The 18,531-nt window shown below is 41.3% G+C and overlaps 1 protein-coding gene across 3 annotated transcripts in view; it reads left to right on the forward strand.

The window, feature by feature from the left end:
* Nucleotides 1-18,531, forward strand: part of numbl (NUMB like endocytic adaptor protein) — a 62,731-nt gene that overhangs the window by 3,923 nt on the left and 40,277 nt on the right. Inside the window, exon 1 of one of the 3 annotated variants that reach the window (XM_044201319.1) lies at nucleotides 3,329-3,610. The exons of 1 other annotated variant lie outside the window; for it this stretch is intronic. In XM_044201319.1, coding sequence (XP_044057254.1) covers nucleotides 3,366-3,610 — 245 coding nt within the window. In that variant the 5' untranslated portion in view covers nucleotides 3,329-3,365. One more of the 3 variants, XM_044201323.1, reaches the window with a different exon arrangement.

The following is an 18,531-nucleotide window of genomic DNA, read 5'->3' on the forward strand; positions in this document are numbered from 1 at the left end:
GTGGGAATTAGCCAACAGGGACGCTGGAAACCATTTGTTCCCTGGCCGCTGTCTTTAGTTTGTGGCAGAAACTCCTCATTGGATGTGATCATGTCAGTCTGCACAGAACCTGCAACACAGAACATGTACTTTCATTATAATTTTTATGTCCATGTCATCCTCCCTTTCACTTTCTCTCTCTCTCTCTCTCACACACACACACACTTCCAACTCTGCTGTCTGATGCTTAAGTGCCTTCAGTATGTGCTGAGTGGAGTTATCTGATTACTGCAGGCTAGTTAAATGCAGCCACTCCTTTTCCTCATATGGTTCCATTACTACATACACTAATAGCATGCTCACAGTGCAAAGACATAGGCCTGTTGTTTAGTCTATGTGTCTGTTTGTGTGCATTTTATGTGTTTTTTTTGCTGTGCATTATGTTGATCTGGATTGATAAATGATTGGAGCAATGGATTTGAATTCCTGTTTAGTGAACCCTCGTGTGTGAAGGCAGCGATTTGTGTTTTTCTCGGTGTGTTTGACCATGCGTGTGTGTGTGTGTGTGTGTTTTCCTGGCGATCAGCAGTTTATTTCTTTGCTTCAGTGGCTTTTTTCCCAGCAGATAACAAGGAAAGTGGAAATGGGTCTTTCTCAGCAGCCACAACTCCGACTGGAGCACTCATTGCAACTAATAACTGTCACTTTGAGTTGCGAGGGTTGCATTTTTGGTCTCATTTGTGTCTTGATTTATTTTTTGGTGATGACCTATTTCAGCCTCTTTAGCTGTTGAAGCTTAGATGCAACAACAACGTACAATGCAAAAAACGCTAAAAAAAAAGCCTCTGAAACACCACATCCCTCCCTCAGGGTCTGATTTGATCTACATTCTTTTCCATGCTTTTAGCAACTGCTTTGTTTGCTGCTTGTCAATTGTTTTCACATGGTTTGTCCCAAATTACACCTAGCACCTACCATGAACATCCAACACTGAATGCTTTTAACCCCATACCTCCCTCTGCAGTGTGAACGCACTACAAAAAAGTGTTGACTACCTACAGAGAGGCTTAACACAGTCTCAGTGTGAGATTCATGGCAGAATGACAAAATAACCAAATAATTAATAATCTCTTCCCTCCATTACTCCACTGGTAAAATTTGCATAAGATAATCCAGCCGTCTATTCCTTTACGAATTCAAATATTTGACATTATTTACAAAATGTACACTTCAAAAATGTATATTAGTAGCATTAGATGTATCGTTATAAGCAACAAATATTAGTATCAAAAACTAGAAAATTGCTTCTAACAGGCACATTAGCCCCGGTAAAACCACAACCTGTTGTTCTTACACTTTGGTTTTTGTTAGTGAGCTGTGGAGGTGGTGGTAGGTGGGTTTTGTTACCTTTGGAAAGAGCCAGGCTAGCTGTTTCCCCCTGTTTCCAGTCACCTTCTGGCTGTAGCTTCATATTTAGCACGCACACATCGTGGTATCGATCTTCTCATCTAAGTCTTGGGAAGAAAGCGAGTGAGTGTGTTTCCCAAAATGTCAAACTGTTCGTTTTAAGGAAGTGTGACAATCATGAAGGTTGCCAGTATGAATCCTCTAGGAAAATTTAGGTAGGTAAATTAATGAGTACGGCTTGCCCCTCCCTTCACAACTATTATTAAAGTGTCCTTGAGCAAGGCACTGAGTCCCCATCTCCTGTCTGATAGAAGATTATAGCAGTTCTTGACCAAGTAAGATTACGTTTAGCTGTGTGATGGTATGGCAGGATATACTTGTAAAAGTGTATACATGCTTTCAACTTCCCCTGGATTAAAAGAAACCACGAATGCATAATGAGGATTCTCCATTTGATCTATATGTGGAGGTAAATGAGCCCAGATGGCCTGTCTGCTCTGTAGTGCATCAGAGGAACGCTGGCATTGTTAGTTTCTAATCTTGTGTTATTTACAGTACTTACAGCCCACGTACAATGACTTTCCACTGCACTCTTCTGTTATAATTCGAAGCCTGTACAGTGTGTGTGCAGCTGAGCTTTGGTCTCACAGCGTGGAAAAAACCCTGTTTAATATGACGCGGGCTTCTCCGCTGCACTATTTCAGAGTGATGCCAAGGGAGAGAGAGTGTTAGCGACAGACAGAACCCAAGTTAAATCTTCCAGAGCACAGAGGGGCCTATTCACTGTGCTATGTGAAGAGTGGAGAGGGGGAGAGAGAAAGGTGGCAGTGAGTGAGGTGGGGGTAGAGGAGCGGGGTGACAACACTTAAAGCCGTTTTTAGGGTTGATGGTATGCATCTGTGTAGTATATGTTGTACAGCTATACATGCCTGTCTAAAGCAGTCAGAGACTCAGAGACAGAGTGAAGGATGGAGGACAGTTGATCGCTGTCTTCTGCTGCTACATATAGGAATCAAGCTCTGTATGCACGTGTGTATTTGAAACAGAAAGAGAGAGACAGAGGGGTTTCAATTTATTTGGGAAAGCAGCCACAAGTTACCTCCAGCTGAAAAAAGAATGAGTCACCGGAGAAAACGGATACATGTCTGCACTTTTTGGTGCACACGTATCGCTGTATGTGTCTATCCGCATGTACTGTGCAAGTAAATATGTGACTGCTTACGCACTGGTGTGCAAGGCCTGACAAAACAAAGGTCAAGGAACATGACTGTAGATCCAGACTGTTCGAAAAGTCTACACAGGGTGAGGGAGTGACACAGGGGAGACGGTGGAGGTAACCAAATTTATGGGATCCAAATAACTGATAAAATATCTCTCCACACCTGTATATGACAGGTGTGTCAACTTGAAAAAAAGTTAAAGAACTTTACGAGACAGTGTGTGGGAGTTTTTCCACTTATTTATGGGATCCTTAAAAAAATGATTGTTTATGTTATGCTTTTATAAAGAAGATATATCTTTGTCGCATTTTTTTAAAACTCTGTTTTAAAAAAATGTTTTTGTTGTTCGGGCTGTAGTGGTCAAGCTTCTGTTTAATGCCCAGTAAATTGATACCTTGAGCTAACAGTTCATTTAAAATTGTATTCCAAAGTTCACTATCCTTATCGTTACTTATATGGTAGCAACAACTTTGTTCAGCTGCTGTTCAAGAAGTTAGTATTATTGGGTAATAAAAATGATTAAAGGAGCATAGTGCTTTTGATGTGTTATTGCAACAGTGTGTTATTACAGTTTTATAAATGCAGTAATTTGTAGTGATGTTTAGATCAGCTGAAATTCCACTTTGTATCGCTCCCTTTAGCACTTCTTAGCTGGTCTTCGGTCACTACAGTAAAACATGGTCTTTAATTTCTTTATGACCATCAGTCAGGTGTTTCAGTGTGTGGCCTTAATGTAATCATGTAGTTTGTGTCTTTGTGATGGTGTTGTGGTACACAGGGGCTGGACCCAAAAGCACGACTAGCCCAGAGGAAGTTGAAGTAGTTTCAGTTTATTGTAAAAACACAATGAGTAACCAGGAGTGTGGAAGTAATCAGTGTGAGCCAGTGGACTGGGTGAAGACAGAGGGCTGGCAAGAGACTGGTGAGAGCAGGCAGGCGGAGCGAGGACAGCGGGCTGAGGTGGAGCAGCGGAAGATGCGAAGTGAGGTCTTCCTGGAAAGCCGGTGAGTAACTTGGAGGCTGGCGAGAGGAACAAACCTGAACACAGGGAGTCAGAGAGTTAGTCAGGGGTGCAGATAATATGAAGGCAATTCTTTCAGAGAGGTAAGTCGGAGGCCGAGGCAGAACACCACTTGGGTAAAGAGTAGTGAGAAGAGCCGAGTAGATATACTGCCAGGTGCTGATTGGTGGATGGAGAGCAGGTGAGCAGCAGCAGATGAGTAGCAGGTGTGTCAGTCTCTGATTGGAAGTTCACCGGAGGCCACGCCCCGCAGCACATGCACACACACACACACACACACACACGCAAACAAACACAGAAGGGGAACCAACAGGGGACAAACAGACAGAAACACTAGGAATGGTACAGCTGTACCATGACAGATGGAGAACAAAGATGAAGCCAAGAAATTGAGAAAATCTATTTGGAAGTGACATCTTCAAAAAACAAAACCATATCAGGGGAGCACACTGACCAAATAAATCTATTGCTGGACGTAAGTCATCACTTTCCTTTTGTCCCAGGAAATGTAGGTAGGTTTTGGAGACATTGATATTACATACTGTTGGAGAATTGACTCCCCTGCTAAAATTCATCACAGGTGCCAGAGAAAAAAACAAGGAATCTTTTGTTTTTTGGTTCACAGACTCCGACAGGTTCCTCTTGTAAAGTTTACTCTGATCTCAGTAATAAATTCACCTGTAAAAAAAATATAAAATAAAATAGAATAAAAAGAATACCTCTTGTAAGCAGCACATGTTATTTTCTGTGTGGACCAGTCTGCTACAGTATGCTTGTAAATGTGTAAATGTGCCAGCAAGGTTTATAAAACATTCTCTCTGTTTACCAGAGCTATGACTCATGGTTGCTATGGCGAGGAGCTCTGACAGCAACACAGCTGATTAGGAGCATCTGACTCCACATGACTGTACTCCCTTCCCCTCTCTCTGCCTCCATCAGTCTATCACTCCCGTTTTCTGCCTCTTTTCCTTTCATGCTATCTTTCCATCAATATTTCCTCACTCTCTTCTTCACTGGGACGCCGTCTTTGTGTTTACTCTACTTTTTTGTCAGATTCGCAGGTGTCACCAAATTTAATTTGTCTGTTCTTTCACTCCTCCTTGTTTCCTTGTCTTTTTTTCCCTTCTACTTGTCTTCCCGTCCCTCGCTTTAGTTCTGCAGCACTCAATAATCTTTAATGCCTCATATAGATTTTCTTATCATACCATCGCCCTTCACTACTCCTCTCCTTTTTTCTCCTTCTTTCCTCTCAGTCCCATCCTTCTGCCTGTCTTTCTGTGGGGGCCAGCTGCGTGCCAAATGTGGCCCACTCTCCCAGCTGTTGGCATCATGATCGTGAAGAGGAGAAGACTGAGATGGAAATGATCACTCATGAAAAACAAGGCGTAGTAATCCTCATAATACATGTGAGAAGGATTAAATGCCAGGAAGAAGGAAGGAAGAATATAAAAAACACAAAAACTACTAACCATAGCCTAGTACAGGAATTTAACAGTAATATCCTGCCATAGTGTATGAGATTAAAAAACTGATTAGCCATAAGAGATTTAAAAGAAGCCAATCATAAACAATGTAGTTAGTACCTCAGACACATGCTGTAAATCCCTATAGGAACATTCTAGTGATGCCACAGAAGATAGAAATGCCATTAATGACTGCTGAGTACCACAGACAGACTTTACTGTAATTCCCTATTATGACATTAGAGGCTAACATTCATTAGAAATCATCACAAAGATGCACAGGAATATGCGACAACCCAGCAAGAGAATATGACAATGTTTTGTGTAAAATCAGCACTTTGATAAGAAAGGTTTGTTGAGTTTGAGGTATAGAAGGAGGACTACGAGAAAGCAAGTGAGACTGAGGGAAAACTACAGGCAGCGACGTGAGAGATGGAAAGGTAGAGGAGTGAAGGAGAGGAAGATGAGTGTCGTTGCTGAGTGAAAACATCACCCAAATGTCACCTTTCAGAAACTTAAAAACAATGCTTGGAGAAACGTTTCACCACACAGCCTGTGTTTCTCTCTCTCTTAAAGCAATAGTTGGACACTTTGGGAACAATTTTTCACTTTCTTGCCAATGAGAAGATTGATACCATTCTCATGTCTGTCCACTAAATATGAAGCTACAGCCAGCAGTCAGTTAGCTTAGCTGGTAGCAGGGGAAAACAGTTAGCCTGGCTCTGTCCAAACATTATATAAAACTGCCTACCGGCACTTCTAAAGCTCACTGATTGACACGTCATATCTCGTTTGTTTAATCCTTACAAAAAACAAAGTGTAAAACCGGCAAGTTGTTGACAGAGCCAGGCTACCTGCTTCTTTGTGCTAAGCTAAGCTAACGTCAGTTCTTTTAAGAAGTTTCTAAGAATGTTTACATCAAGTATTTGACATTTCTTACACAAGTTACACTTCAGAAATGTGTAGTAGCAATATATATATAGGTCACAGCAAATAGTATAAAAACATGCAGTATACTGTATATTTCATTTTTGGCTAAAAGTAGTAAGTACTTGTGCCAGTTTTCTAACTGCAGCTTATTTACCTGTGACTTCCTTTGAACTTTGACCAGAGATATCGGGTATGTTTACAACACAAAATTTCCGCCTTCATGGGCCTCACAATCCTGGACATCCCACTTGATCATCAGCTATTTGCTGGGGCAGATGGATGAGGCTGGAGGCCAAAAGGAAAGAGGTGAGGAGCGATTGTAGGTGGTGGAGAGATGGACAGAGCAGAGGGAGAGATGAAAGGAGGGAAGATGGAGGAGGGAGAGGTGTCTTGTTTCGCAGGCGAGCTGCAGTTAAATGCCACAGTCACGATGAAAAAAAGAAACAACCATGGAGATTATTGATAGTGTTAGCATTTAGAGTGAATTGTTCCTGTTGTGACTGCTTAGAGGCTGTGAGGCAAATACTTTGTGAAAAGGGCAATAGAAAGCAACATTTTGATTGATTGTAGGTCATTACACCACAACCATATTAGACCATATACAGCTATTAGGCCGTACCTGACCTGCAGACCTTTTCTCCACACTGTGCTCTTTTCTCCACTAATTTTTCATAATCCTCCCTGTTTTTTTTTTCCAATTTCCTCTCAGCCCTCAGTTGTTAAAAAGCTCCCTCTGTCTTTTCTGTTCTGCTCTTTATCTTTCTCAGTCCTCCCCCTTTCCTCTCAAAATATCAATTTCTTCATCTATCTCACTTCCCCCCTTTCTCTCTGTCTGCCTCTCCCGGTCAGGGGAAGTGGCAGCCGCTGCCTGCTGGCTCCCAGAGGAACAGACCTGCCTTTGTCTGTCTGCAGTGTAGGAAGATGAGTAGCCTGTCCACCCAGTAAGCCCAGAAAGCCCAGTTGGGATTCAGGGTTTGTCTGCGGCTAGCTAGCCAGCCACCCAGAACACCTGTAAATCAGCCAGCCACTCAAGCCATGGCCTTCCCGGTCTGTATAGCTAGCTAGCCAGTCAGTCAGGTATTATGTTAGGCACTATTAGGAAGAAGGGATGGGAAAGCACGGTGGAGACGGAGACAGACAGACTGCAGACCTTGGTTAAATGTTTTCCAAGCAAAACCAAAAATGTGGAATGACTTTGAATCCTGAACAGAATTCCTGCGAAAACTCCCCTATTTAACTTGGACAAGTCTGAAATTATTGCAGCCCAATTTATTACCTCATACCATGACCTGAGAGCAACCAGAGGGAACTGTCAGCTATTTTATGCTACATGACATTATGACACTCAAGCACTACCGGGTTTTGCTTTTATTTTACTTGTTGAATGTAATGAAATTGTATTTTTCTTTCTTGACTGTTAACTTCCACAAAGTAGCCTATTGGTACTTGGTGTGTGATGGAGGAAAGGGAAGAGATAAAACATAAGGTTATGTTTTTTTAGATATTATGTATGCCCTGAGTTAAACAGTGTCCTCAGTCAACCATAAAGACAAAGACTGGATAGGGAGAAACAGCTAGCCTGGCTCTGTGAAGTTAACAAAATCCACTTAGCACTTCTAGCTCACTAATTAACATGTCTTTGGTTTAAAAACTAAAGCCCGACCGATTTATCGGTCCGATAATATCTCCCGATACTGTATTGGCACAGATATATTGGCATCGATGTATATGTTATCCGATATGTGCCGATATAAAACTATGGCTATGGCTACAATACTCTCAGCACTGCCCAGCACATGTAGAGTGCCGTGTACACAGCTGAGCAGACGTAGTGGAGTCAAAGCGGTGTGTTCACTGTAAGTTGCTAACTAGTTTGTGGAAAACATTGCTGGAAAGTTAATAAACAATGAACCCACCATTTTCCCCTTTCAATATAACTCTAATATAACCCTGTCCCTGACAAACATCACATGACTCATGCTTATCACAACTGTTTGCTGTGTTAGTGAGGTAGCTAGCCAGCTATAGTTTGTCAGTCAGTAGGTAAGCATCAGAGCATCTCTTCATCATTCTGCAGCTCAACAGACGACGATGCGGTGGTGGTTTGAGTCTGTTGAGTGTTTACTTCACGTTTTTGCCTGGTGAGATGCAGTGCTGGAAAGTAAATAAATAATGTCAGAAGCTTGTTCTTTCACTGGATACGTTGAACGTTTCCCCTGAACGTTTATATCAGAGGCGCTGCTTATCTCTTGATTCGGCAGCAGCGAACCATAAGTTAATGTTAGTGACCGTTACATTAACAGCAAAATATTTCTACAGATTTCTACATGATTTGATAAGCAAGAAAAAAGAGTTTCTAATTGGAGTTCAATTCATTGAAATAATAATTCAGAATCTCAACTAAGCTGTAGCAAGAATCTCATAGCTTGATAGAGTAAGTTAGCGAATATGTGGTTTAGTAGAGAGCAGTGGTGGAATGTAACTATGTACATTTAGTACTGTACTTTAGTACAATTTAGAGGTACTTGTACTTGAGTATTTCCATGGCATTTTCTGCTAACTTACTTCAGCAATTGACTAATACGGAACAGTACTGATGTTTATTTAGCTATTTATTTAATTAAATTTATTCTTGTATTGGTTTGAATTGGTTAATATACATATTAAATTATTTAACATGTTAAAGAACTCTTAACTTTATTAAAGAATATTTCAGTTATTTGTTTAAGAAAGCAGCCTTCTGAGTACCTTTCGTATAAGCATATTTGTGCAAAATCGGTGCACAATCCACATAGAAAACATCTATTTTAATTCCAGCTCAGAAATTCAATATATTGACCGGTAGCCTGTATTGGTAATCCAGTGTCCACTCTAAAATCGGCATGAGTCTCAAAAATCCCATATTGGTCTAGTTCTGTTAAAAACTGCGTAAAACCGTTAGATTTGTCAACAGAGCCATGCTAGCTGTTTCTTTCTGCTTATAGTCTTTTTGCTCAGCTAAGCTAACTGTCTCCTGGTTGTAGCTTCATAATTAAACCAGCACCTCTAAAGTTCACTATAATTAACATGTTATATCTGTACAAAAAATGAAGTGTGTGATTTTACGGGCGGTTATACGTTTGAAGCAGAAGCCAGTGATAGCTAAGCTAAGCTAATCAGCTGCTGGCTGTAGCTGTAAATTTGATGGATAGATAAGAGTGTTACACTGTTCTGTTTAGATTGCTGTTCTGAGGTTAATATTATTACCTAGTTTCACTGAAATAAGTCATTGGTCTGCTTCTCCATCGGCAATGTGTGACACTCCAAATCAACTAAATAAATTAACTTAATAAAAGCGAGAGAGAGAGAGAGAGAGAGAGATACTTAAGGAGCCACAGAGAAGTCAAACAACACCAGCTTATAGAGCGTTGCAGGAATGAGTCCTAAAACCTGGAAATTAGTTAGCATTTTTGCACTTCCGGTTCCCTCGTCTCGAAGTCAATGGGTTTTTTGAATGGGTTTTTGCTAATAAGTGGCTTAATGAGACTACAGAGGTTGCCAGGGACATGAAACGTCATCATGCACCGTTCTCGCCCCTATCTACACTTTTTCGGTCGTCTTTGAAAAAGGATGTGAGACTGACAATTGACACAGCCATGACCACTTGTTAGATCAGATCACGCTAAGAGGAAAGGCTTTTGTAGAAGAGGTAAGTGGGCAAAATCAAATTACAAGTTAGAAGCATAGTGGTGGTGATGTTGAAGTTATGCAAAAGTTTGTTTACAGCCTAACATTAGCTTTTTAATTCTGGAGATTGCATTTACGCTTCAAAAATCATAAAAGTGGTGTTCATTTGTGAAGATTATCTTGGTGAACAAAATGTATAAGTATCATAAACCTTTGTTTCTGCAGTAATCTAAAATCCAATGGAAAAATCCCATTAGCTTTTTGGCCTCCAGAAATACATCATCCCTGCAGCACTCTATTGGCGGCATGTTTGCTTTTTATCTGTCTGTACAAGCTCATATGATCACACTCCTCCTTTAGAAAAGGTTAATCTGTCTGTACAAGCGTCTTCTCCCAACCACTTCCAAGCCGTTTTGGGATAGGAAACCAAAAACATCCAGTAACATTGATTTTCTATTATATTTCAAAGCTGAAACTACTTTACATCATTACACACAACATGATCCTTTCTGATATCACTTTCACAGCTTTGATTACACTCTGAAATTACTCTACAAGCATGATGAAATCTAGAATAAAGCCAGAGTGCTTTTTTTTTAGTTATATTTTAATGGATGAGGCTCCAGGCACCTCAGGCTTTAATAAACCTTAACAAGGAGATCAATAGAAAGTATATAGACTGTCCTCCCACTGGCTGTGTCTGCTCTCGCCTCGGATCACAGAGGAATATTGTGGAGATGCCAAAGCGACACCCAGCCAGCACGGAAATTATTTGATGTAATAGGAACACTATGGTGTGATTAGTGGAGCCTCTCTCCCTTCATCTCTCACCCTGTATCACCACTTCACTCTCTGTCAATATGTCAGGGGAGGTGAGCGTGCATTTGCCATTCTCTTTAAGCCTCCCTCCCCTCCCTCCTTCGACATCACCCTTTTTCTCTGTGTTTTCAAAGGATGGTATGAGGGTAACAGTAGAGTGGTATGGGTTACAAGAAGAGGAGAGGAGGATGGGGGGAGACGATAAGCGGTTGTGAGGAGAATAAAAATAAATGGCTGCAGGGCTGGACAAAAGTCTGACTCAGTCATGTCCTGGATCGTCCAGTTCACCAGATGGCTGCTTGATATGTGCAGAGTGAACAGATCAAGACACACCAGACTCTCTGTTCCTGTGTGTGTGTGTGTTTACATGCTATTCGTCCTATGTTGCTCTCTGTGCTCCACACAGGGAATGTGTTATTACTCTTGCTCCGCATTCCTAAGAGCCAGAGGAAAATCTCAACCCCTTTTAACCCCCTTCTCAGCTGTAGACCAGCTTTGAAGTTTTTTTCTCTTGCTCTTCTCATACTTACACACATCCACACACACATCCACACACCCTTACACACTCTGCACAGCTCCTTTCCTCACATGGATTTTGTTTATATCCTGGCGGCCAACTCCCACGGTACATGTCTCAGGCTGTATGGAAGATATACTGTAGGCAAGTTAATGTCAATTGTCAATCTGTGGGATGATGATTTGGCTACAAAAGGCCCAATCCTTTTGACACAAATGCATTTTGAAAGATTTTTGAGACTGGCTTATTGTTAGCACAGGGACGGCAAACAATGTAACATGCTGGTTTCTTATCCTCTCCCTTTCCCTGGAGACTTGTTTTGATGGACAGATCCCCAGCCCACTGAGCGGTTGCATGTACCCCCACTGCCTGTGAAGTGTAGGGCTGTTTATGCATGCTGTCTGTGTAGTTGTGTGATGCCTGTTGCACCACAACAACTCCTGCACATTATTTCTGCCGATAGGAAGGAGGATTTCTGATCCACGTCTTGTTCTCTGGCAACGCCATAATCACTTGATCCCCACATTACCTGTATCATAATGTAACTCCTAATATGAAAAGCCAAGTGTGCATGCATGTGTGAGTGCTTCCGTGTCTCATTTAGTGAATGAGATAAGATGTTCAGAGGCCCAATGATGCATATACAGAAACCATCCTGTATATGCATTATGTATATGCATTTCTATCCCCCATTATGCTGCACTCTGCATCGCTCTACACTAATTTCTTTCACTCCCAATTTTCTACATAAATCCCTCAGCGCCCATCTACAGTTTTTAAACCTTGCCTAACGTACAAAAAAAGAGTTTGCCTGAGGCCCCAGCTTTACAAAGTAAAGGAGAGATTTGGTTTGGCCCCCCAGTGTGCTGTGTGGGATCCTCCCTTCCCATGCGTATCAGTAGACTATTGTATGTGTGTGTCTTACAAGATATGAAGCAGAAATATGCCTTGTCATAAAAACAAGGATGAGAAACAACAGTGTTCAATTAGTGTTATACTGCAAAGCATTAAGCATTTCATTAGTTTTGTTTTTAACACTTTTCCTAAGATATTTAAGGGTTAGTATCATGAGACAAGACACATTAAAACATGACAGTATTAAGACATTAACTAATCCACACAGTTAAGTAAAGTCAAGTCAGTTTTATTTATATAGCTCAATATCACAAATCACAAATTTGCCTCAGGGGGCTTTACAATCTGTACAGTATACGACATCCTCTATCATTAGACCCTCGATTCGGATGAGGAAACCCCCCCCCAAAAAAGACCTTTAACAGGGAAAAAATGGAAGAAACCTCAGGAAGAGCAACAGAAGAAGGATCCCTCTCCCAGGACGGAGAGACAAGCAATAGATGTCGTGTGTAGATAATAGACCAACATAGTAAAATTACAGTATGACAGGATGACAAAATTATAGATTTTAAACGTATATGAAGAATCACCAAATAAAATAACTTTTTAATATTTATGTAGCTAAATGTATTGTTATACAGGTACCATTCTTATGTCATTAAGCACTTGTGAAGTGTAAGTAAGTACACACTAAAGACCGTCTGTGCATTTGTAAGTCATAAAGCTTCCTGTGTGTGTGAATCTGTGCATGGCTTTATGTAGGTCTGTGTTATCTAATACAATCTGTCTCTATCTAATATTCACACTGCTAACCCTTGAGGGTAAAGAGACTGGGGAGAGGAGAGGAGAGGAGAGGAGAGGACTTTGCTTGCCAGTAAACAGAACTCTTCCTGGAAATCTCCTGACTTTAAAAGGGACTCATACACAAAACAGATTGCAAAAAAAGTTGCACACACTGGCAAATGCTATTGCGCTCAGGTAGCCAGTGCCCAGTACAGTATGTCTGCACTGTGCTGCAGACACTAAACAACATAAGTTTCGGATGCATGTGTGTACAAGTGATGATAAATGTGACAGTTACACACACACACACACACACACACACACACACACACACACACACACACACACACTCACTCACTCATGCCCAGGAGCTACAGTTGCAAGACATTTACCAAGAGCTTTAAAGACCCTGGAAACCTATTTTCTCAATCAGCTTCTTACTGTGAAGGATGTTGTCCTACATAAACACAATTTTTTCTGCCAAGTTCGAACAGTTTTGGTTATATCACTTGCTTGTTATATCACTTATTTTTTTGTCTGTACTCTTCTCATTGGTTTGAGGTGGGCAGGGCTTGGTTGAAAAAGGCGATGTCACGTATTGCTATGCAGCAATCAGGATTTAGCAACATTTGAATCAAAATGTGATGACAGGTGTTGGGTTGTTTGCTTTTGTTGCCATTTAATCTGATCAGAATTGATCAAACCACACCCATACTTCTCATGAAACAGATTAGCTCAAGTTAAACTCTTAATAAAAAACAACTAAGCATGTTTTTTATATAACATGATATTTAGCATGTAGTGGCATTTAGTTATGATTATTTAATGTTACAGAGAAATACTTAGATACTTAGAAATACTAAATTTCAAGCCACCTTTTCAGGAACTCTAAGAACATGCATGCATAACATTGGAGTAGCAGAATAGATTGAAGGACAGAGGAAGCTTTTATAGATTGACTGCTTGGGAGCAGAAAACCACTGCTTCCCTTTAATAGAGTCCATCTGCCCTGCCCATAGCATAGACCAATCATATTTCATTTACACCCAGATGTATTGTTTGCTTGTGTTGTTGAGGATGTAAACATGTGGATGTAGTTATTCCGTTAACCAGTCAGTGTGTGTAACAAAACACAATTAGGTGTCCTGTGAGGCAAGCAAGACAAAATAGAAAATGGGTTCAGTATTTTTAAGCTGTTTCTAATTAAAACAGTGAAATAAAATTCAAGACAGATTCACTGAAGCTCTGAAGTGACTTTCCTGACTTTGCCAGTGTTTTGCACAACTTTTCAGTTTCTCTTTCTCCAAAGCAATCAGCGTTCTGGCCTTGGTCTTCTCTCTCTCTTCTCTCCTCCACTTTCTCTTTTTTCGTGTTGTTCTCTTCCAACACAGCAGATTCACCCTGCCAGCTACAAATGACGGAATGAAAAACAAGAACAGAGCTTGAATCAATTACTATATGGATGCACTTGATTTAGTTGTGCTCTGAATAAGCACTTCTGAAGTGATGCTGGCTGCATCAGGCGAGGCACTTTTGTTTTGGTATAAATCAGAGCTGATCGGCGCTGATCTGCTGTCAGCCTGGATGCAGATCATAATGAAGGAGGCAGCAAACAGGGAGGTGGTGAGATCCATGAGTCAGCCTCTCTCTTCCAAGAAGCTTGATTTGTGAAATATGAGATCCACTGTTGCAGTAACAGGATGTCTTTTAGAGAATCACCTTAACGAATGATGATTCTTACACTAAATCGTCGTAACCATGCCACATCATTTGGCAGAAATGGTTTATTTTTTCTTACAGACATAATAATAGGCATCAACTGAAACATGACCTGTATTCAGTGATATTCATAAAACAACATATAATCAAAAAGTTCTATATGTTTATTGATTCCTAACTATTAAAACCGTGGTAATGTGATACTGTCTTTTGAAGATGTGATACACAATCTGCTTTCGTCCCTTTTCCAGCACTGCTGAAGGTAATTTTGTTTCTCTGCATTGCCTCACAATCGTGTATGAGTCACAGGCTTTGAGCCGTAGTGATCTATACCAGGAAACCCTCTTCTCTGGGTTTGAAACGTCAGAGGAGGCTTGTTGGAATCTGTGGTTTGTCTGGTTAAGAATACTTCCATATCTCCAAGGCTTTGGTTTGGGGCGTGGTGCTGTGTTTTACCAAGAGTGTCTCAACACCGTTATGGAGCAATCAGAGAGACAATTCTCCTCCTACTGACAGATGGTCGTGTGCTTGTGCGTGTGTGTGTGTGTGTGTGTGTGTGTGTGTGTGTGTGTGTGTGTGTGTGTGTGTGTGTGTGTGTGTGTGTGTGTGTGTGTGTGTGTGTGTGTGTGTGTGTGTGTATTTCTGCCTACTTTTGGGTGAGGATTCTGGTTCATGGGGGGAAGGGAAGTGGAGTTTGGGGAGGAAGAGGAGGTGGAGAAATGTGGGGAGAGGTCAGCGGAGGCACAGCTGGTGAGACCCCCACTCCAACCAGCTGCTGCCTCAAAAGAGCCTGTCAGCAGCCTGCCTGCCTGCCACTATGCACCCTGCCACTATGCACCCTGACCCCCCCCCCCTGCATTTACAAACAAGTGTGCATGCTCCTGAGTGTTGCTCAAAGAGTCGCGCTGATGGTTTTGCACGTTTTGCGCTTATTAACTACAAATTGTGAATACTTAATGTCACAGCTGACCATTTTCCTTGAAGCCACTAGTTTCATTTGATCATATTTCGGTTTGAAACTCAACTTGCCAAGACTTGAAATGTGAGAATTGACCTGAGGGATGATGCTAGAAAAGTCAGAGGATCACAAAAGTTATAATAATTCATCATGAGAGGAACATGGATATATGTCAAATTTATCCATGGTAATCCATCTAACAGTGGGCGAGACATTTCACTCAAAACCATAAATGTCAACTTCACAGTGGCACTACAGGGAAAGACAAGGGATGACTAAAGTCAGTAAGATTCATCCTCTGGGGACCATGAATGTCTGTACAAAGTTTCCTGCAATCCATCCGACAGTTGAAATATTTCAGTCTGGACCAAAGTGATGTGACAGACAGACCAGACATTGCCTTCCCTAGAGCTAGGCCAATAGCATGGCTAAAAAATGTGGTGTACAACAACAGAGTCTTATATCACGGATGTTGGAAATTCCTTGAAAGCATGTATAGTTTTTAAGTGTTTCATCTGCTCTGTCACTAAACAACTTTTTGTGATGGATTACTGATATCACATGTTTTATGTCTCTGGAAGTCAGGAGGGGCTGAAGTCAGTCTTAAAACATACAGTATAGCATGCTCTGATAAAAGTAGTAACATGTACATAATTTGTGGTTAATGTGCTGAAACACGCAAAACCACAAAAGTATTGTCTCATGTGTGACAAAGTGAAGAAGTGAGTAATAATTTGGTGAATTAATGATAAATGTTTGGTCTCACCGAATGCACACAGCTCAGAGGGAACACTGATGCTGAGTCTTCCTTTGATGTGATTTAAAAAAAAAAATCTTTATCCTATGTCCTACGTAATGATTTGTGGCTACTTTGCTTGTTATTTACCCTCCATTAAAATAATTAAACCCTACAAGTTCAAATCTGAACTCAGGCCACCCAGGCTGCACCTTACCATCCTCAGTTTCAGTGAGTGCTGGGGTGCCACACCCTCTCTCTCCCCCAGTGCTATTGTTCCCTCGATGACAAGACCCACGTGCCCCCCTATTCAGCATCCTGGTGGGGGGTAGGCGGGCTCTTTGTCTGGCTGCCATTGTCCCAGACACACGCTTCCATTTGACGGACACACGTGCTGTCAAAAGAGAAAGGGAGTGGAGGAGGAGGAGGAGGGGCCACCTCTGGCCATTATTCTTGTGGTGGTGGCGGTGAAAAGACGAGACGCGCTGGCCATCTGTGGTGCGTGTCTGTAATCTGTAGTGACTGGGGGAACTGCACACATACACTCAAACATGCACACACTTCTCGGTTTCTAAAAGAATCCCTCTCTTTTGTCTCGCCACGCTTTTCTAGGGGCATGATGCCTATTGAGGTGGCTTCCCCTTGCTTTTGATGGGGTTTTGCTCTGCTCTAAAGTGGGGTGTGTGAAGAGAAAGAGAGAGCGTGTGTCAAAGAGGCCGACATGGTTGAAGTGAACCTACTATCTTGGGAGAGAAAGTGACTACAAGAATTTTCTGTATCCTCTCTTCTCTTCTTTATGTCAAAGTGACTATTGTTGAGTGTCTTTTTTTCTAGCAACAGGCCTAAACACCAGTCCACTTGTTTTTCCTCTATCTCTCTCTCTGGCCTTGGATGACCCAGTATGCCTGAGGGTCTTCGCCTCAGCAGTGTTTACCCTGCTTCTTCACAGTCCCCCTCCATTTCCCTTTTTCTGGAGGTTAACTGATGTTCTCAGAACTGTAGGGTGGGCGAGTTTCTGGAAGTCACTGTGGGATGTTTTCACGGAGCTGAAATATGAGATAACTGTCCCAACTTGTTGACCAGTGGATGTCTTGTTTCTTTCTTCCTTCCTTCCTTCCTCCCGTCTTTAATTCCTGCATCCATTCACTTCCTTACTTTTCCACTGTGTGTTCCTTCCCTTCATTCTTCTTCAGTTCTTCTGTATTTAATTCCTTCCATTTTTCCATCAATCCTTCTAGTCTTTATTCATTCACTCCTCTTTATTTGTTCCTAAATCCTCTCCCATTATCGCTTTTCTGCTTCTTTGTCTCTCCTTGAATACTTCAGTAAAAGTAAGCGAGAGAGTAGGAGAGTAGGAGTTAGCCATTTTTGCATTTTCTTAATTTTATTAAATAGAAATGTAAATCCAGACAGAAAAGAGTATCAGAACAGCACTGCAAAAGCTGGGGATTGATAATTCTGAGATATTTTTCATGTGCTGTATCACAAAGGCCAATATTGCCTATATTGTAATTATAATTATTATTTGGTGACGAGAATCTAAGCTTAAAGATATACTTATCAAAGATCCACTAAAACTTCAGAGCTTTCAACAGTCAGATGCAGCCCAAACCGTGGGTCTTTAAGCTTAGATTCTCTTCACCATATATTGTCTCCAAATGTTACGAATGAACACCCATGCGTAGATTATTACTGAATGTTTACTCAAAATATCAGCTCTCAGACATGACGATCCAAATGTTCTGGTATCTGTAAGTGTATTGGCTTTCAGAAGCCCATATGAGCAGTGTGCTGTAGCGCCACCACAGTGCGTGTCTGCCTGAATTTCTAAACCCATTTCCTCTGCCTGTGTTTCTGCGTGACCAGCTAGGACTTTTAGTGCCGATCGATAAGAGACGACCACACTGTGAAGGTCATCCACTCTCGCCTCTGTACAAAAAACAAAACTCCCAAAGCACTGTAATGCCAGCCACTGGCATTGTTTATTGCCACAATGATAACACAGACTGACTGTAATTCTCTTCTCATGTCTCTGTGCTATACTGTAAATAAAAACAGTTTTTTGTGTAGCAAGTTTCTGTGTCACCAGATGTTGCTATAAGGACGATTTTGTTGTAATGTAGGGGGATAAAAGTACATGACTGCTTCCTTGTGGCACAGGGAATGCTGCAAGATTCGCAGATTTGAGGAGATGCAGACAGATGGTTGATGTCACACAGGCAAATAGATAGATTGACAGATGGATAAACAGACATAATAGATAATAGATGCATATATGCAGAGCAAGCTTTTGACCGTCTGCAATGTGTAGGAGATGGCCAAGTTTAAAATAAAAAGCAACATTTTAAAAATATGATTATAGAATACGATATGAAACAACTTTAAATTGATTCAAACGGATATCTGAAGCAAACAATTATACCTTTAGGAGCAACAGATGTCATTTCAACTGGATCTG

Source organism: Siniperca chuatsi, linkage group LG7 (assembly GCF_020085105.1).
Source record: "Siniperca chuatsi isolate FFG_IHB_CAS linkage group LG7, ASM2008510v1, whole genome shotgun sequence".
Lineage (NCBI taxonomy): Eukaryota > Metazoa > Chordata > Actinopteri > Centrarchiformes > Sinipercidae > Siniperca > Siniperca chuatsi.